The sequence below is a fragment of the Camellia sinensis genome, chromosome 3 (assembly GCF_055761805.1).
Source record: "Camellia sinensis isolate YWXY chromosome 3, ASM5576180v1, whole genome shotgun sequence".
In the NCBI taxonomy this organism is placed as follows: Eukaryota; Viridiplantae; Streptophyta; class Magnoliopsida; order Ericales; family Theaceae; genus Camellia; species Camellia sinensis.
In genome coordinates, this window is record NC_138963.1 from 9,977,146 (window position 1) to 10,004,394 (window position 27,249).

At 35.7% G+C, this 27,249-nt stretch overlaps 1 protein-coding gene across 5 annotated transcripts; it reads left to right on the forward strand.

Annotated features, from left to right (window-relative positions):
- Nucleotides 1–2,947: 2,947 nt before the first annotated feature.
- Nucleotides 2,948–26,226, forward strand: LOC114269944 (AMP deaminase). 5 transcript variants are annotated; one of them, XM_082919034.1, is made up of 19 exons: nt 2,948–3,534; nt 4,407–4,585; nt 4,792–4,999; nt 7,401–7,582; nt 7,702–7,753; nt 7,867–7,994; nt 8,344–8,523; nt 8,823–8,890; nt 9,038–9,180; nt 9,629–9,690; nt 18,938–19,066; nt 20,662–20,802; nt 22,029–22,181; nt 23,896–23,949; nt 24,032–24,142; nt 24,234–24,407; nt 24,485–24,565; nt 25,405–25,503; nt 25,836–26,226. In XM_082919034.1, the coding sequence occupies exons 1-19, from the start codon at nt 3,192–3,194 to the stop codon at nt 25,902–25,904; spliced, it is 2,556 nt and encodes an 851-aa protein (XP_082775160.1). In that variant the 5' UTR covers nt 2,948–3,191; the 3' UTR covers nt 25,905–26,226. The 5 variants fall into 5 exon arrangements, with proteins under 5 accessions (XP_082775160.1, XP_082775161.1, XP_082775163.1 ...); XM_082919035.1 differs by having other exon boundaries at nt 18,953–19,066; XM_082919037.1 differs by lacking the exon at nt 24,485–24,565 and having other exon boundaries at nt 18,953–19,066.
- The last annotated feature ends 1,023 nt before the right edge of the window (nt 26,227–27,249 follow it).

Here is a 27,249-nt window from a genome sequence, read left to right on the forward strand (position 1 = left end):
AATGGGCTCAAATTAACCTTCTTACACCTTGTAATGTACCAACATGACATATGGACCTACACAAAAATCATGACTTTCAATTATTTTTCATGTAATGTATGCTCTCTAAAATATTCATGAAACTTACACCTCGTGGCCAAAGCAATAATATAAAATTGGGTGTATCATATTTTTACATTCTTTCAAATTTTATTTTAGTCTTTTATTTTCTAATTTTAACATTTAAATCTTTAATCTTTTGAACCAAAAAAAAAAATTCAATCTCTTGTGTTTTGATGTGATAAGTGAAAGTTAGAGACTAAAAAGTATATAATTTTGGCATATAATTAAAATTTAAGTAAAAGTTAAATGTTGAAAAATGTAATTCATATAATTTTTTGTCTTTAATGTGTCTAAAATGTGCAATTTTTGTCTAAATTATAAAGAATAAGTGATGAATATATCATATTAAAATATAAAGAAGATTATAAAAAAATAAAAATAAAAATAAAAATAAAAATCTTAAGGTTTGATCTTTATAAGAAAATAATTTTTTAATTTTGTCAATTTAAAGTTTAAACTTTTGACTTGTTTTCAATTTAAACTATTTGCATATTTTTATTAAGTAAAAACAATAGAAAAATAGTATTTTACTCATTAAAGTCAATAAAAAAGTTAATGTAGACATTTTATGTATACTTACATTATGTTTAATAATTAAAATATTATTTTTTATCGATTTTATTTAATCAAAATAGGCAAAATAAAGGTCAAACTTAATTTCTTTTTTCTGGTAATTTTTTCTAAAATATAACTTTTTTTTGCAAAGATAGTGTTACCGTGTTATTACTTAGATTACAATATAAATCAATGTCTGTCTGTAGATTTAAATATGAAATTTCACCCTGATACCTAAGACCATCTTCAACGTTGTATTAGATGTTTTATCAAATTCAAATTTGATGAAAAACAGAAAAAATGTCAACTCCAATGTTGTCATCAAAATGATATCAGATAGAAGGAGAACCAAATATTTCTTCAAATGAAGGGAGCGTTTATCGTTCATCAAATTTGTAGATGATCGTTGGGCAGACATCCTCCCTGGACAATTAAGAATTTGATAAAAATTTTGAAATCAACATTGAAGTGTATCATATCAAATCAAACTTTTCATTAAATTTTTATGAACACTTGGATTAGTGCTGGGTAGGGGTGTAAATTTGGCCCGCGAACTCCTGTCAAAATTCAGACCGCCCGACAGGCTATTAAATTAGGCAAAGGCTCATGGGGTATTCGGGCCTCAGGCCTAGGCTTAAGCTTGGGTAGGACTTGAACAAATTTTTTTTTTCTATTTTTTTTACCAAAATTTTATTTTTTTTCATAAAAAATGACACTAAGCCTCAGGCTAGGTTTTGAGTGGGCCGATGGGTCAGGTCCTAAGTAGGCTAGGCCCATGGACCGGCCTAAGTTTCAAAATGATGGCCCAAGCCCAGGCCCAACGTCCTAGACTGGGCTCGGATCTGGGCCTACCCTATGCCGCGGGCGGATTTTGGGCCACCCACGGGTCATGAGTCATTTTTACACTAGCGTTGGGTCTTCCCTAAAATATAAATTAAAGTATGAACAACATTCAATTATTATAATTGAAAAAATAAGAGATTAAAATAAAATAAGAATAAATGCTTGAGAATGAAAAAAATGAATAAATTTATTACCATAATAAAAAAATATGAAAAGCGGCGATGATATGGATATATCAGCATTATTAAGTTTCGTTTGGTTTTAGATTTTTGGTGAAAAAAGTACAAGAAGATAAAAGTAGCTACATAAGTTAATAAGGTAAAATATCACATCAAAATTATAATCATTACATTTTTTCTCAAAAAAAATCAAAAAATTAAAAAAATCAAACCAAACGAGGCTAAAGAAGTTCTAATACAAAAAAGCCAACTAAAAAAACTAATGCCTAACGTTTCCAATTTCTTCCACCTCCACTAGCACCCTCAAAAAGTAGAGCGAGAGTGAGAGGTGTTTTGAAAAATTAGTTAAAAGTTAATTTTTTGACTTTTTTTTAATTATTTTGTCTTTTTATAAATAAAAAATATAAAGTAATGTGACTCAAAATAAATTAAAAACTAAAAACTAAGGTCAAGTTTGGGAAGACTAAATAAGTGCACTTTTTGACTTTTTATGAAATATGGGTTGGATTTGGGTTGGGTTTGAAATGATGTGTTAGAGAGGTGATGTGACTTAAATAAGATGATGTGACTTAAATAGGATAGTGACTTTTTGACTTTTTGAATTTTTTGGAGGATGCCAAACTTAGCCTAAAAACTAATTTTTAACTGGGTTGCCAAAACAATCCTTAGCCACAAAACACAAGTGTCCTCATTCCCCTTTAGAGTAATTATTGGGTGTTTAAGAGTAAGATTCATAATTTTATATTAAGATTTTATTTAAGAATAAATTATTTTAATAATTTTTTTATTTTTTAATTAAAATATAAGATAAAAAATTTAGTATGTTTAAGATAATTTTTTATAAAAATATATGTAAATTTTTTTTGATTTTTTTATATAATTTTTATAATTTTTAATTTTTTAATAACTTTTTAATTTTTAAATTGAAAAATAATACTTCCCAACGAAACTTAAATTATTAAAAAATATTAAAAAAAAAATATAATATATGATTAGGTAAGCAACATAAAACGTAACAGTCGAATTGATGGTGTTTGGGAAGTTTCAGCTTTGGTTTTTTATAATTTTTTTCACAAAAAAATAATTTTTTTTTGTAAAATTAAAAAAAATACATTCAAATAAAATATCATATTTAATTTCATAATTATTTTATTTTTTTTTCTTACAAACATCACATTCAATTATAAAAAAATTTAATTATTTTTTTAAATATAATTTTTTTTTTTCTAATAATACCTTTCAACTAAAAAAACATATTAAAAACTTCCTTCCCAAAACACCCACGTATTTATTCCCCTCTCTTGGGAACCCACGTATTTATTCCCCTCTTCTCTATCCTATAGATAAGCGCGCAAAGGCACACCGCTTCTGAATAAAAACAGTCCTCGCTCACTGTCTTCTCTACTCTCTCTGTGTCTATCAATTCACTGTTATATGTATTGAGCTACATACATATGTGTATGTATATATATATATATATATATAAATAGAGAGAGAGAGAACGAGAAGGCCATGGATGCGTGCGCTATTCATCTGGCGATGGCGGCTTTAGTCGGAGCTTCGTTCGTGGCGGTATCGGCCTATTACATGCACCGCAAAACCCTAACTCAGTTGCTGGAGTTCGCGAAGGCGGTGGAGAGAGAAAGAGAGGACGGCGAGGAAGAGCTCGGCCGTGACGACTCGCCGGAGCATTTCAAGAAGTACGTCGAGAAGCGGCGAAGCCACGGCGGCCGGAGAAAGGGGAATGGCTATTACCGCCGTGTATCGGCATCGATGCCGGACGTTGTGGCGATTTCCGGTTATGTTGTCGATGGCGTTGAGGTCGGGTTGCCGAGGCTGCAGACGCTTCCTGAAGGTATGTGTATATCAGATTTCTGAATGGAGTGATGAAACTGTTCTGAATTTATATTCTTAGTAGCCTATGAGGAAAATGTGCAGTGAAACATGTTTCATTCAGATAATTGAATTGAAATTACTAATGATATAGCTCTGATTGAGCATTTCTATAATTCAATGTTATGCTGAATTGAATTCTTATAAATGTTCCATTTTATGTGTTGTGGAAATAAAATAAAATAAAATAAATTGAAAATGTGTAGTATGTAAGTGGGCTGACAAGTGTCTGGTTTATGTGATCGTTGGATCATGAATGTTCTGTATATGTGAAGTTAGGATCAGGCTTAGTTGGATATAATTCAATTGAGTGCATGTTCATTTTTGGCGTTTGGAAACAATAGTTATAACCATTATTCTCTTTGATCTCTATTGATACAACATTGCTAGCTGTGATGTTGAAACTTTGTTTAAAATCAGGGATAATGCTGTTGAAAAGTAGCAGACATGAGTACAATACAGTTAAGTTGTCCCTTCTAAACCTTTTCGGACAAGGGTGCTTGATAGGATTGATGAGGAGTTAGGATGCAGAAGCAATGAAACTTATAAACAAAAGTCGGGCTGTGATTTTTGATTTTCTAATATGGGAAATTGGGTATTCATAAAAATGAAAACTTTGACAAATACTTTTATTGGTAATAGAAAGGGCCACAACTTGCTTGCAATGGGAACCCTTTGTTTGATTGGTCTTTTTATGTAGCAACTCTAGAGTAGTTTGCTTGCAATGAATATCTGGTATTCAACTTGCTATGTCTCTGTGGATTTTGCATTTACATTTTTTTTTTGGCAGTCAGATTGCTTTTTCACCTTAACAATGGCAATCTTCTGTTTTAGGAAAACCTGCTGGCCATGTGGGTTCAACCAAAAGAACTGGGCATCTACTTAAACCAACTTCTCCCAAGTCTCCGGTTGCCAGTGCTAGTGCTTTTGAAAGTGTGGAAGAATCAGATGATGAAGATAATATGACTGACAATGCTAAACTAAATACGTATACTCATACTAACGGAAATGCTGTAAGTAGTTTGAGTAAACTCTCTCTCCTCCCAGGCCATTGATGCTTCAATTGACATGGTGTTGTTGCATCAATTGCACGATATTATTGCTTTCTGAAGTCCTGATTGCTCCTACCATTTTTCATTTTTTACTGCATTTGTTATTGTGTGATCTCCAAAGACTTCAATTTGTCCTGAATTGTAGTTGAACACCTTACAATGAGCAGGGTGCAGGGTGTAATAGCATGTTCCAGGATGTACCAAACAACAATAATGCGAATGGAGAGCAAATTGCTATAGCCGCATCAAGTATGATCCGTACACATAGTGTATCTGGTGATCTGCATGGTGTTCAGCCTGACCCCGTGGCAGCTGATATTCTTAGGAAGGAGCCAGAGCATGAAATTTTTGTTCGACTTAACCTTAGCCCTAATGGTATATGCTTTTGTTTTCTCCCATTGGTGTATGTCATTCTTCTGTGCACTCATTCTCTTAATACTCTTTAACTTTTGAGGGTTTTGTGTTTGATGTGTTCCAAATATTTATTAATTTTTTTTACAGAATATTTAATGAAGAAATGGTAGGTGGGAGGAGAAAATCTTCGAACTTGTTGTGTTGTTGAACTAGGTTATATTATATCTTGAGGAATTGCTAATCACATCCTTTCTGCATTAGTCTGGAACCAGTCACTTCCTCATATTTTTTGCTGAAAATTGGTGCATTTTGCTATTTCGTTAAGGAGAACAAAAAGTAATAAATCTGTTGAAGTGGGCAGTTTTCTTTGCTTCTAGAATAAAAAAGTGAGCTTGAGATCTATAAGCTTATAAATGCATGAATATGTTTGAATGCTTTCATTTGATCCTTATTGGGATATTTCTAATTTTATTTTCTTTTTTCCCTAAGAGAAGGGTCTAGAGAGGTAAAAAAAACTATAAATGGACCAAAATAGCTTCTAATGCTGCTTTTTGGTGACAAGGTTCTAGATTTTGAGTGCAATTCTTTAATTCTGAAGGACAAGGAAAAACTTTTTGGTTTCTAAAAGAAGAAAAAGATGTTGAACTTAATATCTAAGAAGGTTTTCTATATCGTTAGTATGTTACACACAAGCAGCTCCTCCGACATAGACACGACATGACAAGGAAATGTTGACAGGATAATTTTCAAAACATGTCGGACACAACACATTGGGGACACACATAATAAATAGTGTACATCGTTATTATCAAATTGAGAATTGCATCGTGAATCACATGCCCCTAATTTTAAGAACCATGAATCTAATTGAATCAAGAATTGTGAGATTTAAAATTATAAAAAAATGATGTTTAACAATCTTGTATAAAATAAATTGGGCTTGGTACATGTTGTACAATGGTTCTTATAGAAGGACATGATTACATCATCTAATTAGGAGGACATTATTGTTTTCGTAGCAAGATATGTGGGTCCATATCCCATAAACCATAAAATTATATAAAAACTAATATTTTTGAAAAAGAGAATATATAAAAGCAAGGATGGAGGCCATCTAGGAGAGATGGGAGCCATCTCAACAATAGGTTAACTACAAGAAGAGTTCCAACTAAAACACACACACACACACACAACAACAACAACAACAACAACAACAACAACAACAACAACCAAAAAAAAAAAAAAAAAAAAAAAAAAAAAAAAAAAAAAAAAAAAAAGAAAAAAAAAAAAGGGACAACTAGGTCTAAGCATTTATAAAAATAGAGGTTAGGAGTTTCAATTCTCGTTGAATCCACATATTTGATTGGGTATGGGGAATACCTTTCAACAAGCAGAGGCGATATTGAGCATTCCTCATGATCTCCTCCATGACTGTTTTGGCATCCTAGTAAAGGTTCTTGTAAAGTGTATAGTTCCTCTTCTTCCACACAGTGTACACTGTCGCTGCAAGTAGACATTGGCATAACACCTTTCCCAACATTTTGCCTATATACAATTTATAGTTTCCCAGCTGATCATACCATCCCAACGCGAACAAGGCCATTGCACACTGCACTTACAGCAAAGTTGGTCCCAAATGCTCCAAGTAAAAGGGAAATCAAAGAAAAGTGCTCATGGTTCTCCACATTAGACCTGCAGAAGACACAACTTATAGAGTCTATTTCGTGGTTAATGGTAAATAGTAGCCATGACTGTCAAGAGTCCACAACACCATATCATCTCTACCAGCTGGGGGAGCCACAACAAATTGCGTCTCACGTTTTAGCTCAATCAGTTCCATAGAATTTGTGCACAACCATTGCCAACAACCCTTGCAGATGATGGCGAACACTTTTGCCTCCCTGCCAAGCCCAATCAAACCGCAACAAAAGTTCTATTACCGTTACCCATGCGGTGCTTTATGTAAGGCCTCACACATTCTCGCAGCCTCCTTAATTTCCTCTAAGCCCAGTAGCAATCACTAGGTATCTTAACATTCTGAATGGAATAACTTTTTAATAAGTTAAAGGACTGCCATTTCACCCTAAGAAGAGCTCTTCTTGTCACAGATTAAGAACCACAGATGTTTTTATTCCAGTCGCAAAGGTCTTTGAAACCCAATCCTCCTTTCTTAAGGGGACAACACATAGCAACCCATGCCACTTTAGCACCAATGGTATCATGGTCAACACCTTTCTAGAGGAAATCCCTCAGAATATTCTTGATACTAGCAAGTACCTTCTTTAGGGCCACCCCTTTGAAAAATAGTTATCGATGACAATGATTTTAAGAACAAAACTTTAGGGCATTGTATTGGATGGAGTTTGATCTCATGGCCAATGTTTTTATTATTTTGATTTTTTCTCCCTCTAATTATTATTAGAGGCACAGCCATCACTTGAGGAAGCGGATGTCTATAGGAATCTGCAAGCTTGCCTTGAACTGCGACGAAGTTACGTATTTAGGGAAGTTATTGCTCCATGGGAGAAAGAAGTTATATCAGATCCGAGCACGCCGAAGCCTAATCCAAATCCATTTGATTACACCTCTCAGGGAAAATCCAATGTGAGTTTATACTTTTAATTTTTTGTTGTTATTGTTTTCTTGAATTCTGGACCACAGTTTACAGAGGCTTGTTTCCAATGTTAGTTTTCTGGCCAATGACATATTGAGTTGTCGTGCAGCATTATTTTGAGATGGAAGATGGAGTAGTTCACGTTTATGCAAATAAAGATTGTAAGCGGCCAAAAATTTTGATTACTTGATCCTTATTGTTCAATTTGATTAGTTCAGCTCTGTTTGACTTAGATTCTTTGTCTGTTCTCCAATTCTTTTCGTCTCTTTCACAGCAAAAGAGAAGCTTTTTCCTGTTGCTGATGCAACAACCTTTTTCACCGACCTGCATCACATTCTTAAAGTAATAGCAGCTGGGAACATCCGAACATTATGTCATCATCGGCTGGGTCTTTTGGAACAAGTAGATCTATTCATTCTTTCTTTCCTTTTATTTCTTTAATTAAATGTATGCTAAGGCCTCGTTTGGGAACCCTCCCATTTAGCCAAAAAGTCAAAAAGTTACTAAAAAAGCCAAAAAGCCAACAACTCATACCAAAAAGTCAAAGATTCTCTTTTCTCTCTACTTTTTGCACGTCTTTTCGTAAAAAGCCAAAAAGTCATCCCAAACATACTAGTTTTTTTTAGCTCATATTTTAGCCAAATAGCCAAAAAGCTACTAAATTAGCCTGTTCTCAAACGAGGGCTAAGTTTATTATGTTGAGAAATACTGGTATGATGTATAATAAATGCTTATCTGGACATCCATTCAGAAATTCAATCTTCATTTGATGCTTAATGCGGATAGGGAGTTCCTAGCTCAGAAAAGTGCACCGCATCGTGACTTTTATAATGTCAGGAAAGTTGACACACATGTTCATCACTCAGCTTGCATGAACCAGAAACATCTTTTGAGGTTTATAAAGTCAAAGTTGAGGAAGGAGCCAGATGAGGTAATGGCTTGGATCTGTCTGCTTACGCTTCCCAATGCACTTTTTCCCTGCTTGTTCTGATTATAAGTTTTGAGCAGTGAACTTTGGACTAGTTATGTTTTCTAAGTTGGGTTTCTAGACACATAGGAATTGTTGTACTTGACACTTATCAAATGTAAACAAATCTTTGCTTGCTTAACTAATGATAAAAATTTCTTTAGTGAAGATGATGTGATTAGCAATTTCACTTTTAAATCTGAAGCTTTCTTCTATTTATCAAAAAAAAAAAAAATCTGAAGCCTTCTTCTGCTTGTCTTCAGGTTGTTATATTTCGAGATGGGACATATTTGACATTGAAAGAGGTTTTCGAGAGTTTGGATTTAACTGGGTAATGAAGTACTCCTATAGAAATTTTCAACCGAAGATATGAATATCATCCTCCACTCTGTGATTATTATCTCCATTTTTTTTTTTTTTTCAGTTTGACTGGTCATGAGATGCTTGTAATAATTTTTATTCATATGTATCTAAACAGGTATGACCTGAATGTCGACCTTTTAGATGTTCATGCTGACAAGAGTACCTTTCATCGTTTCGACAAATTCAACTTAAAGTATAATCCCTGTGGTCAAAGTAGGCTAAGGGAGATTTTCCTTAAGCAAGATAACCTTATCCAGGGTATGTACTGTTTGTTTCCTCAGTCATAGGGTGAGATGCTGAAGTTAAAGCTTTAGAAATGATTTATTTCATGCTATATATGTTTTATTCCCTGGACTTCCAGTAACTGCCTTGCATCTTAGTTATCTTCATTTTGAAATCCAATATATAAGCTTGAGTAGTTTGAAACAGTTCTATGTTAATAATAAGTTGTGGTTGAAGAACTACTGACAAATATGATAGCAATTGTGCTGTGTGGCAATTGATTATACTATGTCGCAATGAATTCTATGGCACTATGCAGCAGAGACACTGCTATGGAAGAGCCGTGTTGATGGCCAACACTTTGTCAGAATGGTCACTTTTCATGTCAATGTTAATAATATATTTCTTTTGGTTGGTCTTAGAACTTTGTTCTTCTCATATGCTATTATTAATTTTTTATATATAGTTTAATTATGTACAACAGGTCGTTTCCTGGCTGAGCTGACACAGCAAGTTTTTTCAGATCTTGATGCAAGTAAATATCAGGTGTATTCTTGTTGTTTTTTTTAATGGATATATTCACTACCAGATTGTCTTAGATTTTATGAAAATTTGCTTTCTGCTTTTGTCTCTGTTGTTTGCTCAGATAGTGGGGATGAACGCTGAATATACATAACTTGATTCACATCATTGCAGCAATTCACCTATCCTGTTATTTTATTTTAATTTTTAAAATTGTTTTCTTTCCCTTTTCATGTTTCTTTGAGTTTTTTAATTTTTTTCGTTCTTTGAAGGGTTTGTGCATGAGGGTTATGAATTTTGTTAAAATCCACCTACTCTCCACCTACTTCACCCACTTAAACCTACTCCACTAAACCTAACCCACTACACCACTACCACCTCACCTACTCCACTAAACCTAACCCACTACACCACTACCACCTCCACTTCACCTACTCCTTACCTACTACACACTCACCCTCTTCTATATATAGGAATCATGAATCATTGTAATAGATATCAATACATGAATCAATAATACAATTCTTTATTTCTCTTTATACATTAAATTTCTACATGGTATCAGAGCCATAAGATTTAGGCCCGTATTTTGTTTTCTCACCGGCGGGCAGCCGGCCGGCAACCTTGCCTCCGCTGCCCGCTGGAATTTTGTACACATACCTTCACTTTCCTGCCTCTTCCAACTTTCTTACAACTGTTGTCCCATAGATGGGCTTCATATCTACCGGTCCATCTATGCCTTGTGACACCTCTATACTGTGAAGTCCTCTGTCCAAATGCATCAATGGACTTCCTATGGACAACCTGCTTCTGATCAAGCTTCTCAGACCCTCTTTTCTTCCCCTCCTTGAATGGTGTTTGGTACACCTCATGGCCTCTAAATGCATAGTAATCTGAGTATTGCTGGGCTAATAACGAAGGCCTCTCGAGCAACTGAGATGGGGCTTCATATTCCCTTGCCCATCCAGCATCCATAACCATCACTTTGTCACAGTCCATAACTGTGGGTATTCTGTGAGCTATGCTGATTATTGTAAACGACACAAAGTCCTCGCGAATGGTTTTCTGAATGACAACATCGGTCTGGGAGTCGACAGAAGCCGTTGCTTCGTCCATAAACAGAATCTTGCTGTGTTTTAGCATGACTCTCCCCAAGCACAGAAGCTGTCTCTGTCCCACACTCCAATTGTCTCCGCCATCAACCACTGATGCATTGAGTTTTTCAGGCTTTGCAGCCACAACATCTTTTAGTGGTACTGTTTTTGTGCGAAGGGACAGAAATCATCACATTTCTCACCTTTTTTTCTTTTATTTTGTCCTCCACTTTACACCTCACATGCCTTCTCTCTGTCTAAACAATAATTTTTCACCATCTCCCTCTTTTTCTACACAATATTTTTGTACCACCGCCCACTCCATGATACCAATATCAAAAAAAAAAAAAAACAAAAAAAAAAAATTTCATTCCAGTTAATTTTTCTGCATTACCACACCTACCATTCGAGTTTGCCAAACACACTTGCTTTATTCATATCGGGACTCACCCCGATCACCATTTTACATCCAAAAAAAAAAAAAAAAAAAAAAAAAAAAAAAAAAAAAAAACAAACAAACAAACAAAAAACAAAACAACCGCACCCACAGTGGGATTTTTCTTCTCTACTCTACTGCGGGTCTCTTCTTCTTGCTTTTCTCTTGATTGTCCCGTGACTGCCCAGCCTCCATGCTTCCTAGACCACCAAGCAAGTTGCCTCCTCCCTGCTCCTCCACTACAGCATATGGCGGCCCTCCAAATCGGAACATAACAGTGGCCTTCCGCTTCAGCTCCTTGTTTTCTGCCTTTAGCACACTTATCTCTGCTCGCGCATCCTTATACATGCGTTGGAGCAGAGCCAGCTGGGAGTTTAACTGTTGCACCTCATTTGTCCTGCTCTGCAGCCGGTGCGACAAGTTTGTGACCGCAGTCATGGTTTCCACACATGACTTCAGAGTATACTGATTGGCCTCAATATCAGTTTGCACCGCCATTTTTTGCTCCACCGACCGCATCGGAAAGTTCAACGGAGCAAACACAGAGGTGTTTGGTTGAGGTTCACTGGCCACCGCACCAGTTCTCTCTCTTGTTGACTCATTGAGGTCGGGAAAGAGAGTGAGTAGACCACGGGATGAAGAGGCCATATTCTGGGTAGCTGAACGGGAAGAAGAGGCCATGTTTTTTGGGTTGCTGAGTGTTTCCGAGAAGGGTTGGATACAGAGTATTTACAGATTGTTTCAGAATAACAAGTTCAGAGGTTTCAGTCTGGTTTGGTTTCCTCCGCCTCTGCATTGGTTTATATTGACACTGACGACGCGGCCGACACGCCGCTCTGTCGCTCACGTGCCTTGCCGCGTCTCCGGCTCACCTTTTGATGGCTCGACGCTTTCTGTCGGGCACGACTTTTGATGAAGTGGGCGCGCCTTTTGAGGGCGCAACTTTTGATGGCACGTCTTTTTATGGATTGGGCACGCCTTTTGATGGCACGCCTTTTGAAATATTGGGCACACCTTTTGAGGGTGCGACTTTTTAAGGGTCCGACAAGACTCTGTAAACTGTCCCGACATTGATTCCGGTTAGCTCCTTCATGGGTCCGACAAGACTCTGTAAACTGTCCCGACATTGATTCCGGTTAGCTCCTTTATGGGTCCGACAAGACTCTGTAAACTGTCCCGACATTGATTCCGGTTAGTTTCTACAAGGGTCCGACAAGACTCTGTAAACTGTCCCGACATTGATTCCGGTTAGTTTCTACAAGGGTCCAGCAAGACTCTGTAAACTGTCACAACAACTATCACAACATTGTCTGCTACAACGGTCCGACATGACCCCATAAACTGTCTTGACACCGCCATCCAGTGTCCTCTACACTGTTATGACACCACCATACAGTGTCCTCTACATGGTTATGACACCCCCATACAGTGTCCTCTACAACGTTATGACACCATCATCCAGTGTCTTCACCAATGGTCTGACACGACCATACAGTGTCACCTATCCTCTTTTATTTTTATGTATTTTCTTGTTTTGTTACTCTCTCCAAACTCAAGTTGGTTAGTTCCTATCCCCCTTGAGTTTGCGGGGGGCTGTTAAAATCCACCTACTCTCCACCTACTTCACCCACTTAAACCTACTCCACTAAACCTAACCCACTACACCACTACCACCTCACCTACTCCACTAAACCTAACCCACTACACCACTACCACCTCCACTTCACCTACTCCTTACCTACTACACACTCACCCTCTTCTATATATAGGAATCATGAATCATTGTAATAGATATCAATACATGAATCAATAATACAATTCTTTATTTCTCTTTATACATTAAATTTCTACAAATTTCACTTAGAAAATATGAGGAAGAACAACTCCGAAAATATGAGGAAGACGGAATATATTTCTGTTATATTCAAAACTTCTTATTTTACAAGACCAAATGACACTCCTTATATAGGAGATATTACAAACATCATTATAACCCATTATATGCCACATATTATATATTACCACTATCTACCACTATCATATTATATACATGCCACTATCTACCACCAACACCACTATCATATTCTATACATGCCACTATCTACTACCAACACCACTATCATATTCTATACATGCCACTATCTACCACCAACACCACTATCATATTATATACATGCCACTATCTTATTATATGCATTAACACAAATTTCCAGCACTCCCCCTCACGCTGGTTTGAAGATATCTTCCATAGCCAGCTTGCTAGTCAGCTTATCAAATTGCTTCTTGTGTAGTCCCTTCGTTAGCACATCAGCTAATTGTTCACCTGTTGGAAGGTAGGTCATACAGATTATGCCAGCATTGATTTTCTCCTTGATGAAATGTTTATCCACTTCTATATGTTTTGTGCGATCATGTAGAACTGGATTAGGAGCTATATATATAGCTGCTTTGTTGTCACAATAGACCTTCATAGGTGTCGGGTGAGAAAGCTTTAATTCTTCAAGAATTCTTTTAATCCACATTACTTCACAGATTCTATGGGCAACAGCTCTGAACTCTGCTTCTGCACTACTTCTAGCTACCACATTCTGTTTTTTACTCCGCCATGTAACTAGGTTCCCACCTACAAAGGAGCAGTATCCGGATGTTGATCTCCTGTCTGTAACACTTCCTGCCCAGTCTGCATCTGTGTATACTTCAACTTGAAGATGTCCATGTTTCTTGAACAGTAAGCCTCTCCCTGGAGTTTCTTTCAAATATCTTAAGATCTTATAAACAGCCTCAAAGTGCTCTGCCCCTGGTGAGTGCATGAACTGACTTACCATGCTGACTGCAAAGGCAATATCAGGCCGCGTATGAGACAAGTAAATCAATTTCCCGACAATTCGCTGATATTGTTCCCTCTCTTTGACTTCTTCAGCCTTAGCAGCTTGTAACTTCAAGTTAGGCTCGATCGGAGTCTCCACCATCTTACAACCAAGCATACCTGTTTCTCCAAGGAGATCAAGAACATATTTTCTCTGATTAACGAATATACCTTCCTTGGATCTTGCAAATTCCATTCCGAGGAAATACTTGAGGGCTCCCAGATCCTTAATGTGAAATTCTTTTGCGAGTTTCTCTTTGAGGGCTGCTAACTCTGCTTCATCATTACCAGTTAAAATGATGTCATCAACATAAACAATCAAAATTGCAATTTTACTGTTTTTTGAATGTTTATAAAATATTGTGTGATCTGCTTGACTCTGCGAGAAGCCACAACTGATAACTGCCTTCCCAAAGCGTTCAAACCACGCTCTTGGTGATTGTTTGAGTCCGTATAATGACTTGTTCAATCTGCATACTCTGTCGCTTCCAAGTCTCTGCTCAAATTCCGGCGGTAGGCTCATGAACACCTCCTCTTCAAGATCACCATTGAGAAATGCATTTTTAATGTCAAGTTGATGTAGAGGCCAATCTGAATTTACTACAAGAGATAACAGTACTCTGATGGAATTTATTTTAGCAACAGGAGCAAACGTCTCCTGATAGTCGATCCCATAAGTTTGAGTGAAGCCTTTAGCCACCAGTCTCGCCTTGTATCTCTCAACGCTTCCATCTGCGTTACATTTTATCGTAAACACCCATTTACACCCAACTGTTTTCTTGTCTTTGGGTAGATCAACTATCTCCCAAGTACCACTTCTCCTTAAAGCATTCATCTCCTCCATGACTGCTAATTTCCAATTCGGATCATCCAATGCTTCCTGTATATTCCTTGGAACAAACAAGTGTGAAATCCTAGATGTGAAAGCTCTATGGTTTTTAGACAGTCTTTGATAGGAGAGGTAATTTGCAATAGGATGTTTAATGCAATTTCGGACACCTTTCCTAATTGCTATAGGAACATCAAGGTCGGAAATAGAAGGAATAGGATTATCTAAAATTTCGATGCCAGAACTCGGGTGGACATTCGGGTCATTAGGATGGACATTCGGGTCATTATTCCTCAGATGAAATCGCTTCCTAGTATAAACCTGAAGCTCAGGATTTAGATCATTTTGTAGTATTTCTCCCCCTAAACAAGAATTTTCTTGACTAGGCACCATAGAACTTGGTTCTCCTAAGTGATCATTATCAGACGGATGTGGTTTTTGTGTAGGATAAATGACATTTGGGGAGCGGGATAGAAATATCCCAAAAACGGTCTTCTACTCCACTTGTCTCCCCCTGAAGAGAAGTGTTGGGGAAATAAGATTTTGTTTCCACAAATGACACATCCATACTCACATGAAATTTCTTGGTTTGAGGATCGAAACACTTATACCCCTTTTTATTTGAGGAATAACCCAAAAAAACACATTTTATAGCACGGGGGTCAAGTTTTGAACGAAATTGACTGGGAACATGAACATAGGCAGTACATCCAAAAACTTTGGCGGGTAAATCAGAAAACAACCTCGTGTCAGGAAAAAAAGTTTTGAGGCAATCGAAAGGTGTTTTGTATGTTAACACCTTTGTAGGCATCCTGTTTATCAAATAAGAGGCTGTTAAAATTGCTTCACCCCATAAATATTTAGGAACATGCATGTAAAACATTATAGCACGTGCTACTTCAAGTAGATGTTTATTTTTTCGTTCTGCAATGCCATTTTGTTGAGGGGTATCCCGACATGTAAATTGATGAAAAATTTCCTTATTTTCTAAAAACTCACCCAACTGCTCATTGAAATATTCTGTTCCATTATCAGAATGTAAAATACCAATTTTGGTTTGAAATTGGTTTTCAATCATATTGTAAAAATTTGTGAATAAATTTTTCACGTCAGATTTTTTATTCATCAAATAAATCCAACATAAGCGGGTATGGTCATCAATAAATGGAGCAAACCATCTTTTACCAGAAAGAGTAGTGATTTTAGAAGGGCCCCAAACATCACTATGAATCAAATAAAAAGGTTTGGAAGCCTGGTAAGGTTTTGGCAAATAAGTAGAGCGATGAAATTTTGCAAAAATGCAACTTTCACAATGAAAAGAAGAACAATCAATCCCTTTAAATAATTCTGAAAATAAATGTTTCAGATAAAGAAAACTAGGATGTCCTAGCCTATAGTGCCATAGCATTATTTTTTCTCGAACAGAGATTGAACTAGTACTATTAAAGTTCTGAGCTTTTTTATTACTAGCAAGTACTTCATCAAAGTAGTAAAGACCTTCAAGCATCCTAGCACGCCCAATCATCATCCCCGAGTTCTGGTCCTGAAATTCACAATGGGATTCAAAAAATGTAACACAACAATTAGAATCCTTAGATAGTTTACTGACAGACAAAAGGTTACAGGCTAAGTTGGGGACGTGAAGAACAGCATTGAGATTAATTTTCTCAGTTAGTTTAATAAATCCTTTTCCTGCAATAGGTGAAAAACTACCATCGGCTATTCTGATTTTGTCATGACCAGAACAAGGGAAATAGGTACTAAATAAATGGGAAAAACTAGTCATGTGATCGGAGGCACCGGAATCTATGATCCACGGAGAGAAGTTTAGGCAAGAGAAGGCTTTAGGATTTCTACCTGTTTGTGCCAACAAAACACTAGGAGTACCGGATGAGGAGTTGGATTTTATCAGCTTTAAGAGTTGATCAATCTGCTCTTTGTTGAAGGGACCTGAATCGGCTTCATTAGCGGTAGGAAAGCCACGATTCTTCTCTCCTTGTTTGCTGCTTTTCCAGTTGACAGGTTTGCCATGGATCTTCCAACACGTTTCGCGTGTATGGCGAGGCTTGTTGCAAAAATCACACCAGACCCGTGGCTTATCATCAAACCTGCGCTGGTAATTTGCAGCCTTGTTGGCCGCAACATCGCTAATTAAAGCAGAAATTTCAATTGATTCACCAGTACCTTTTTTCTTAAGCATGACGCTCATTCGGCTCTCTTCCCTTCTGACTTCGGCAAATACTTTGCCAATGGATGGGAGAGGAGGTCTGCCAATAATTCTTCCTCGCACTTCATCGAACTCAATGTTGAGGCCGGCAAGAAACTTGTAAATACGGCTGTCTTCCACAGTTTTCTTGTGGTGGTTGTAGTCGTCAACCGATTTCCATTCGTATGTGTTGAAGATGTCAAGATCCTGCCACAACCTTTTCAATGAATTGAAATATTTGGTGACGGAATCATCTCCTTGACGAATCTCTCCCAACTTCAAAGTTAATTCGAAAACTTGAGATTGATTTCCTAGGTCAGAATACATCTGACTAACATTATCCCACAATTCTTGTGCAGTAGGATAGCACATGTAATTAGAGCTTATATCCTCCTCCATGGAATTGACCAATCATGTCATAACCATGGAATTTTCAGCGTCCCAACTGTCGAACAGCGGATCATTAACAGCAGGAGCTTTCTTGTCACCAGTGATGTAACTGATCTTTCCTTGCCCACGGATATACATCCGGACAGATTGTGACCAGCGGAGAAAATTATCACCATTTAGGCGGATGGTGGTGATTTGGACAGAGTGAGAGTTGGACGTTTTCACCGGAATGGCAGCGGCAGGGGTTGAAGTGGTTTCGGACGTGACTTCCGACATGGCTATGACGGTTTTAGGGCTGCTGTGTTTTTTGTTGCTCTGATACCAACTTAGAAAATATGAGGAAGAAGAACTCCGAAATATGAGGAAGAATGAATATATTTCTGTTATATTCAAAACTTCTTATTTTACAAGACCAAATGACACTCCTTATATAGGAGATATTACAAACATCATTATAACCCATTATATGCCACATATTATATATTGCCACTATCTATCACTATCATATTATATACATGCCACTATCTACCACCAACACTACTATCATATTCTATACATGCCACTATCTACCACCAATACCACTATCGTATTCTATACATGCCACTATCTACCACCAACACCACTATCATATTATATACATGCCACTATCTTATTATATGCATTAACACAAATTTCCAGCCCCTTCGAATTAAATGCAGATGCTCATTTACGACAACTTGAATTAGAGAATTTAACGAGTTATTCGAATATTTGGCACATAATTTTGTTTCAAAATTATGGTTTCCTCTATTCCTAGAAATTGGTTAGGCATTACTTTGTATTGTGCCATTTTCATATTCTCTTGTCAATGATGTTTTCTGCATGCTCTAAGCTTGATCTGGAAATCAATACCAAAATGAGAGTGAAATGTAAATTGTGTTAGGTCTATATGTCTTAAAAAATCTAGTATTTGAATTCTTTGTGGTATAGGTCGATATGTCTTCTTCAACAGCACCAATCCAATTAAGAGCTTGCTTTGGCTGAAAATTTTCGTTGGAGGTTTACGTAAATTTAATGTGGGCTGTTGGGTGGTGGTACAATGGTTAATGCTTGGGTTGCCAAGCGTGGAAACTTGGGTTTGAGTTTTAAAGCTTCCACTTTGTGCAAGTAATGTCAAGGTTAGGTCCATATGCAGTTCACCTCTCCTAGCATCACTTCTTAATGGGGACTAGCATTGAGGGGTGATCTTTTTATATTTTCATTAATTTTTATGTTCTTTCAACTATCTTTAAATAGTGTACTTTCGGAAGTATGGATGTTTTCTTGATGCCCAACTTTTGAAATTTTATCCCATGCCCGGTTTAAGTTATAATATACTCACCTTCTTGTGACTTTATTTTATGGGTCTTTTTTGTTTGTTCATCATTTTATTAGTTATTTCTGATGGTTCTTCCGTGTTAAATTGTTGAAGTTGCTGTTGTTACAGATGGCTGAATACAGGATATCGATATATGGTAGAAAGATGAGTGAGTGGGATCAAATGGCAAGTTGGATAGTGAATAATGAATTGTACAGTAATAATGTTGTTTGGCTTATTCAGGTACTTGATAGAAATTCTGTTATTTAAAATTCATCTTTTCTAATTTGTAGTTATGGTTTTCTATTTTATTTTTGTGAGTGGGGGGAGGGGGTAGAAGAAAGGTTGCTTTTCATGGTGCTTTATGTTTTTTCTCTCTCAAAAGCTACTAGGTTTCTTGTGTGTATCTCAAAAGAAAACCTAACCCAAGTGATTATAGGATTTTCAAGAATCATAAACCAATTTGGACTAAAATTCATGTGCTCATTGAGGGGGTTTTGAGTGCAGCTCGTAGTACTATTGTAGGCCAGTGGAATGAAGCATATGTAAAAATTAATGAAAGGACCAAGGGTTCGTTCTGAAGCACTGATTTTAAAGGAAGATCCTTTCACTTGAAGATTGGCACCACTCAAGGTTCTGAAAAGCGGTTGCGGTCGCCGTAACGGTGGTGGTGACGCGGTTGCGGTTGCGGGGTGTAAAGGCCGTAGCGTAACGGTTGCGGTAACCGGAACCGTGAATTTTTTTATTTTTCGCACAATTTGAAAAAAACTTACCGATACGCACATTTTTTTTCCATGATCATATTTATTGGGTTTTAAAATAAATATTGATTAATTTTTATAAATTTTTAAGTTTGATCCAATATATTTCATATTTTTAAATCACTAGAAATTGAGTTTTTTACATTTTATTTTAATAATTAATGACTTTATATTATACAAAAAATCAATCGCTAACTATTATATATAAGATAAACAATGACAAATGTAAGAGAATAAATAAAAGCCTAAATATATATATATATATATATATATTAATCAAGCCAAATAGATAATGACCACACTTATTATTATTATTATTATCATTTTCAAACAATATATAGATAGACACACACAAACAAAATGGTTGAGTGATAACAGCTGAATAGAATAGCATAGGTCTTACAATTTCAACAAATCAATAACATGTTCTTCATCTTCCCTATTCTCTCTCTCTCTATCTCTTGTTCCTCCATCTTCCCTATTCTCTCTCTCTATCTCTTGTTCCTCCATCTTTCCTTTTCTCTCTCTATCTCTCTTTCCCCATTTTCAACTTTTTTTTTTTTTTTGTATTTTTTCGAAAGAAGCAATTTAAAACCGTTACGTAACGGTGCGTAACAGGCCGTTACGGCACCATTACGACTACTATAGCAGCCGCTACGGCCGATACACCTGTGAATTTCAATCACACTGCAAAAGCGGCCGTAACGGGTGGTGGTAACTACCACAACCGTTACGTAACGGCGTTACGTAACGGTTGCGGCCGCTTTTTAAAACCTTGGCACCACTTCTTCTGAATGTTCTTCTGAAGCTTTCTAGATTTTTCTTAATGGGTTTAAGATTTCAGAGTCATTGTTGCTTATGTCTGGATAGGTGAATTTTCTGTTTTATTTTAATTTGTTATTTTTAGTTTAGTTTACTCAACAGAAAGGTTCTTTTAGTGCTATCTTAAAATCATGGTTTTTCTCTTCTAGCTCTGCTTTTCCAAAGGCTGGAAATGCCTATATTTCATAACGTTAATGGTTCTAAGATAGAAATGCTTTCACAAATTAAAAGCATTCAAATTTCCTCTTTTTCCAGCTTCCGCGATTGTACAATGTGTACAAGGAAATGGGAATTGTGACATCATTTCAGAACATTCTTGATAATATCTTTCTTCCTCTGTTTGAGGTTACTGTTGATCCAGATTTGCACCCTCAGTTGCATGTTTTCTTGAAACAGGTATGCCTTCTCTCCTTTATATAGATTTTTCATTATATCAGTAAATCTTTACTTTGTGCATGTCCAGAAGAATCTTCAAATTGGAAAGATTACTATTGTGTGTTGAACTGAAAAATCATTGTTGGGCTGTTTACTTTTACTTGTGCTCTGGAACAAAGTTTTAGGAGTAAGTTTTTTATTTTTTTTCCCCCACTAATCAGAGTTCTTTTGTATCACTTCTTTCTTTGATGCCTGTTTATGTTTCCTTATTTAAATAGAGTAAAAATCTTTTTTTTAGGCTCCATTTGTTTTGATGTAAAATATTTGAAAACCGTTTTCCCTACATGTAGCTGTTTGGTTGTACAAAAGTAAGTAAAATACTTTTGTAGGGAAAATAAATTTCATTAAAAGCCCAAAACTGATTTACATTTTGGAAGTCTGTAAGTTGTTTTTCCAAGCCGCTCGACTCAGGATGTCTTCAGCTAGTTAAGTGTTGATTGGTTGGTTTGTAGTTTATGATGGATGAAGGATGAGAAGTGCTTACTTTGTTATGGAACATATTATTCAAATGTCAACCAACAATGGGAATTGAAAAGAAAAATATATTTTTATGCAAAATAGAAAAATAGTTTACATCGTAAAATCTTTTAATCCAAATAAAAACAGCCTTAATGTTTTTTTTGTTTTGATAGAGAAAATAGTTTTTATATAGAAATTGTGAAGTACCACTTTTATTTTGGCCATTACTGAGTAGAATTAATTTCCAGCAATATTAAGCAAGAATGACGGCTAGGTTTTGGTCAATACCCCGAGTCTCAACTTTTTAGATGTACAAAGTAGTGTGATATATAGGGATGGATCCATACGTGACATATACGCCTGTCATGGTTATAGTTGAATGGGTGAACTTGTTACATATTGTAATCCAAAAAAGGGCGTTCTAGTTCACAATGTATTCATGTTATTACGAAGATAATACTGCATAAGCAAATTCTACTTTACTATTGTTACGAAAGTGAAAGATATGTATCACAATCTGGTCCTAGTCCCTTGTTCTAAAATCTTGGTGTTGGACAAATCTGAAGACAGAAACTAGACCTAACATGTATATTTGAGTACATGCAATGTTTATGAAACTGCAATCATATGCTGTTGTGTCCATTTTAAGTTGTATTCTGGCTTTCTTTCTGAAGGACTTAACATTACTGACTATGATATTTGTCCCTGTCATCTGTTTGGGATTTCAGGTTGTTGGGTTGGATTTGGTGGATGACGAAAGCAAGCCTGAAAGACGCCCCACAAAACATATGCCCACACCGGCTCAGTGGACTAATATATTCAATCCTGCATTCTCATACTATGTGTACTACTGTTACGCAAATCTTTACACTTTAAATAAGGTGAATTGCTTACCTTTGAAAATAACCGTATAGAACTTTTCTACAAAATGCTAGCAAGACATCAAATTTGGATTCTGCATGCTTTCTTCTCTCAAAGAAAAACAGTAGTCATTATCTTGCCTCATTGCCTCATCCATATCAATACTATTGTTTTGATAGCCATCACCATCCTCAAAAATGAAGATTTTATGGGTTTTGTGTCTGTTTGGTCCTCCATGTTCTAATTTTGTCAGTTCAGTTCCTAAAATTTCTAATTTGAGTCTAAATGGTTCAATTAATAGAAATTATGAAAATTTATTTTTAAATTAAGACACATCTTGGAGTGTTATTTCCAAGACTGTCCAAGAAGTTCAGCATCCAACATGGGCACGGCTTCTCCCCACTACTTAAGTTTCTTCCACATGTCTTGACAAGTACTGGGTCTAGTAGTAGCTGTAGATCTGCTTAGGTTGCCTTTCTTTTTATTCCGATCCTATGCCAATTATGTTTGTTGTTTTTTTTAAACAATAGATACTTGTTTCTTGACATGACACAGATAGATAATCCTCTGCACTTCATTTGGTTCTTGGTTCTTGCAGAAATGTTTAAAACTTAGTAGCAGGAATCGTTCATGCTGCTCACGATTCTTCGTCAGAAGCGTGATTTTGCCTTTTAACTCAAATTCGTTGAAGAATCGCGATTTTGATGCAAAAGAAACGCAAATCTGATCACAAATCTATCTTCTTCTCAGTCGGAGCTCCATCGCTGGCCATCGCAAGACCCACACAGGCCATCGCAGACTTCTCCCTTCCTCTTCGCTGGTCTTCGTGAGTCGTACACAGGCCATCGTGACTTCTCTTTCCTCTTCGCTGGTCTTCGCGAGTCGCACACAGGCCATCGCGACTTCTCTCTCCTCTTTGCTGGTCTTCGCGCGACGTCTCTCTCTCTCTCATCTTCTCTTCTCAGATTAAAGATATATATATATATATATCATATACGTATAATGTATATATATATATATTTGTCTTTATAAATATATGTTTTTATTTATATATTATATATAACCATTATAAATTATATATACATTATATATTTGTGTTTATAAATATATGTTTTTATTTATATATTATATATAATCTTTATAAATTATATATATATATCTGTTTTAATTTATATATTATATATTAGCTTTATAAATTTATGTGTATTTATTTATATATTATATTTATTGAATTAATGTTATTATGCTATTTTTTTAAGAAAATAACATAAAACAAATAATTTTTAACAAAAATATTTTAGAATAAATAAATAAAAAAGTAATAAAAATATTTTAGAATAAATTAAAAAAATTCTAATAAAAGTATATAATTAGAATATTTTAACATATAATTTTTTATAATTCTTATTTATTTATAACATGTATAGTCCCATAAAAAAATATAATCTTACAATATATTTTTATATATTATTTAAAATATATACAAACGCTCATAACTAACGATTCTTGAAATGTCTACGATTCTACGCTCTCGCTCTCGCTCCCGCTTCGTGCAACTAAGGTTTAAAATGCTTGAGAAATGGAGCTTCATTCATCGTTTTTTTTTTAGTTTGGGATGTTTGCAAATTTTCCTGTTCCATTTCCAGTGTCACTAACAAATTTGTTCAGTTCTAGGTGCTTTTTCCCTTATATTTCATTGCATCAAATTCTGAAAGTTTTAATATTACATCTCAGCTTCGTGAGTCAAAGGGCATGACAACTATTAAATTCCGTCCACATTCAGGGGAGGTATTGTTGGAATTTCCATTCAACCTGGTTATGATTGTCAGATTATATTATATGAAATGCTCATTTGTATTATTATGTTCAGGCCGGCGATATCGACCACCTTGCTGCAACATTTCTTACGGCTCAGAATATTGCTCACGGAATCAATTTGAGGAAATCTCCTGTACTTCAATATTTGTATTACTTGGCTCAGGTATAACAAAGAGCCGACTTTTTTTTGTTAGATTCTGGCATGTTGAGTGTATGACATTTCTAGTTATCTATGTTTATTTGTTGGTCAACAGATTGGTCTGGCCATGTCTCCTCTGAGCAACAACTCCTTATTTTTGGACTACCATCGAAACCCTTTACCTATGTTTTTCTTAAGGGGCCTCAATGTTTCCCTTTCTACCGATGATCCGCTACAAATCCACTTGACAAAAGAGCCCTTGGTGGAAGAATACAGCATTGCTGCATCTGTAAGTGGCCTCTCACCGTCTCTTTGCACTACTGATACACGAGGTAATGTTCAAGTAGATTAACTCCTCTCTTACAGGTTTGGAAGTTGAGTTCATGTGACCTATGTGAAATAGCCCGTAACTCAGTCTACCAATCAGGTTTCTCACATGCTCTGAAGGTACACAATCTTATCCAAAAAAAGTATAAGAAATTACTGACAGAAAACTCTGTCCAATCTCTACTTTCACCTGGTGGTGGATCTGCTTCAATCCTCTCTTTTGGGTGGTACCAGCAACAAATTGTGTGGTGCCTGGTGTGATTAGTTATACAAATGACAAAAAAGAACAAGAAAAAAAAAAGAGGATCTGTATTTTTAGGGCTGTTGCATGATTCAAGGAAAGTTTGTATTAGCATGTGGACAAGAAATAGTTATAAATATTTAGTTTAAGCTGAATTATTAAGGAAATAGCCTGTTTGAACTAGATCAGGTAACTTTGAAAATCAGTCACCTAGTTTTGTCCTGTCTATTGAACCCGCTAATGGATTATCTCAAAAAAACTCTCGTAGTCATTTGCTTTTGACTTTATTTACATCCTAATAAGGAATGTGATGGGCAGAAGAAGAGACTGTCCAGAAGTTGATTATTTGCGATTGCACTATCCATTCTAGGCATAATATTCTTCGTTCTTACATTGTTTGGTAGGTTCTCTGTTGACTAGACAGTTTGGTGGATTCAGTAGACTATGTTGCTACTTAGAAGCAACCGTAAGCTATATGTGGCTAGATAGAGACTGAATTTTGCAGTATTTTTTGGTCTACTAACTCAGTTCTTATTTAAGTCGACCCCAAATATTTTGGACAATGTCGATGTCATTGATTGTAATGTGGCTTTTCTTTAGAAATTCAGATTTTTCTCCTTTTGAGGAATTTATGTACTTTTTATTATTATTATGATTTATGTCGATACTTTCGACCTTCCAAATGTTGTATCTGAGCAACTAAATTTTGTGTTCTTAGTCCCACTGGATTGGGAAGGAGTATTACGAGAGAGGACCTAATGGAAATGATATTCACAAGACAAATGTGCCACATATACGGCTGGAATTCCGTGATATGGTATGTGCCAGTTTTATGGAACCTTTATGTCTGGTTTATTAAATGCTATTGTACTCCTTTTTGTAAAGTTCTTTTTTACTTGAAAGGTTCAGTTTGAAACTTCATGGCATTAGTAGTCTGATAATTGTTGATAACAGGATACATTAGAGAATGGATTTCATGCCTCTTTACCTATGTTGTTAACTTCTATGATAAAACATGTTGAAAATCAGAATCAAGTAGAATCAAGTTGAATACATGAGTTGTTCATATCCTTTTCTAATTTTGTTTTCTGCTGGAACAAACCTAGCCTGAGAGATTAACAAGTAACCAGTGAAACTTTACTATTGCAGATATGGAGAGAGGAAATGCAAAAAGTTTATCTGGGGAATGCCAATTTTCCTAAATACAGAGACCCATAATGCGCTTAGCTTGTACATTTGCAGATTCACCATTTCTTACATTTCCAGAGGTAGTTATCAGAGTCTTATTTTGTTACTCTCTTATTAGTTGGTTAGTTTGGGGATTTGGGGTTGCTGCCGCTCCGCCAAAATGGTGCTATTTTGTGCTTTAAAATGTGAAATTGTGCCGTTTGGGGATGCAGCAAGCAGTGACTTATGTTGGGGATTTCTCCTACGCAAAGTTATTCTAGTTTTTAAATGTTATCAATAACAAAATAATACATCATTAGTGGATTTTGTATTATAATGGTTATCATCGCCAAGTAAAATTTATTTGCTTAAATTGTTCGATGTTTTTAGTTTTATGAATTGAAGCTTTCTAAACGTTTTTGTTTTTTAAAAATTACTCATATTGTTAACTGCTTTACATGATAACTACTAATAATTATCAAATTCAATCTATCTGCTTCATCCATCAAATCATCAAAAAATGTTTTTAATTCATTTCAAAATTACACAAAATCATGTCAAAAAATAGTGTTTTTCGGTACTATTTTTTTTTTTAACAAAATAGTTTTAAAGATTTTTGATATATTTTGCTTAAAGCATGTATGGATTATAGAAAATTAAATCACTCAAATTCAACTAATATTTGGTTTGTTAAAAGCTCATTCAAGATTTAACTAATTATATACATAAAATCAAAATTAAACACATTTTAAAACTTGTAAAGTTTTCAAACTAAACTTACTACTCACTCGAGCCAGCTCAGCCTAGCTACAAGCGGTTATTACTCATAGATTAATCGCAGACTTTCAACTCTATGTGTGTACAAATTGCAAAAGTTTATAAGCAAGCGGATAGAAACAGGATGATCCAACTCATTCAAACCAGGGTTCCACATTCTTAGGATACATGCTACAAGACTAACCAAAATGTCATTGACTTTAATAACAGACTACTGATCCATTAACATAAAATTATGTCCATATCTCCCAAAATTACAATACCGCTCCCGCCCATCAGAAGTCAGAGCAGGATGAAACCAAAAGAGAGCTCAAAACTCTTATACAATCTATCTGTAGAACATGGGTTCTAACTACAGCCAAGAATCACTGATTTTTAAATTTCTGCAGCAAAAGCAAGAAACATGTTTAGACAGAGATCATGATCAATGACAAACTTAAAAACTCAGTAACCAATACCAGCACTCTCACCTCAAAGTTTTTCGACAAATCTTTCATCTGATCAGCAAGTTCTTGCTTCTTCTGGGCAGCTGAAACAATTATCCAATAACAACATTAGCATTGTCTTCAACGCTGTAGTGTACAACAAAGAACTATTATTGAATGGAAATGAAAAAGTA

Excerpts from the sequence above, each read along its gene's own strand:
- LOC114269944 (XM_082919034.1), top strand. The coding sequence starts at position 3,192 with ATGGATGCGTGCGCTATTCATCTGGCGATGGCGGCTTTAGTCGGAGCT. Across the intron at positions 8,891-9,037 it reads GAGAGTTTGGATTTAACTGG|GTATGACCTGAATGTCGACC; the intron begins GTAATGAAGTAC and ends GTATCTAAACAG. Across the intron at positions 20,803-22,028 it reads TGCATGTTTTCTTGAAACAG|GTTGTTGGGTTGGATTTGGT; the intron begins GTATGCCTTCTC and ends TTGGGATTTCAG.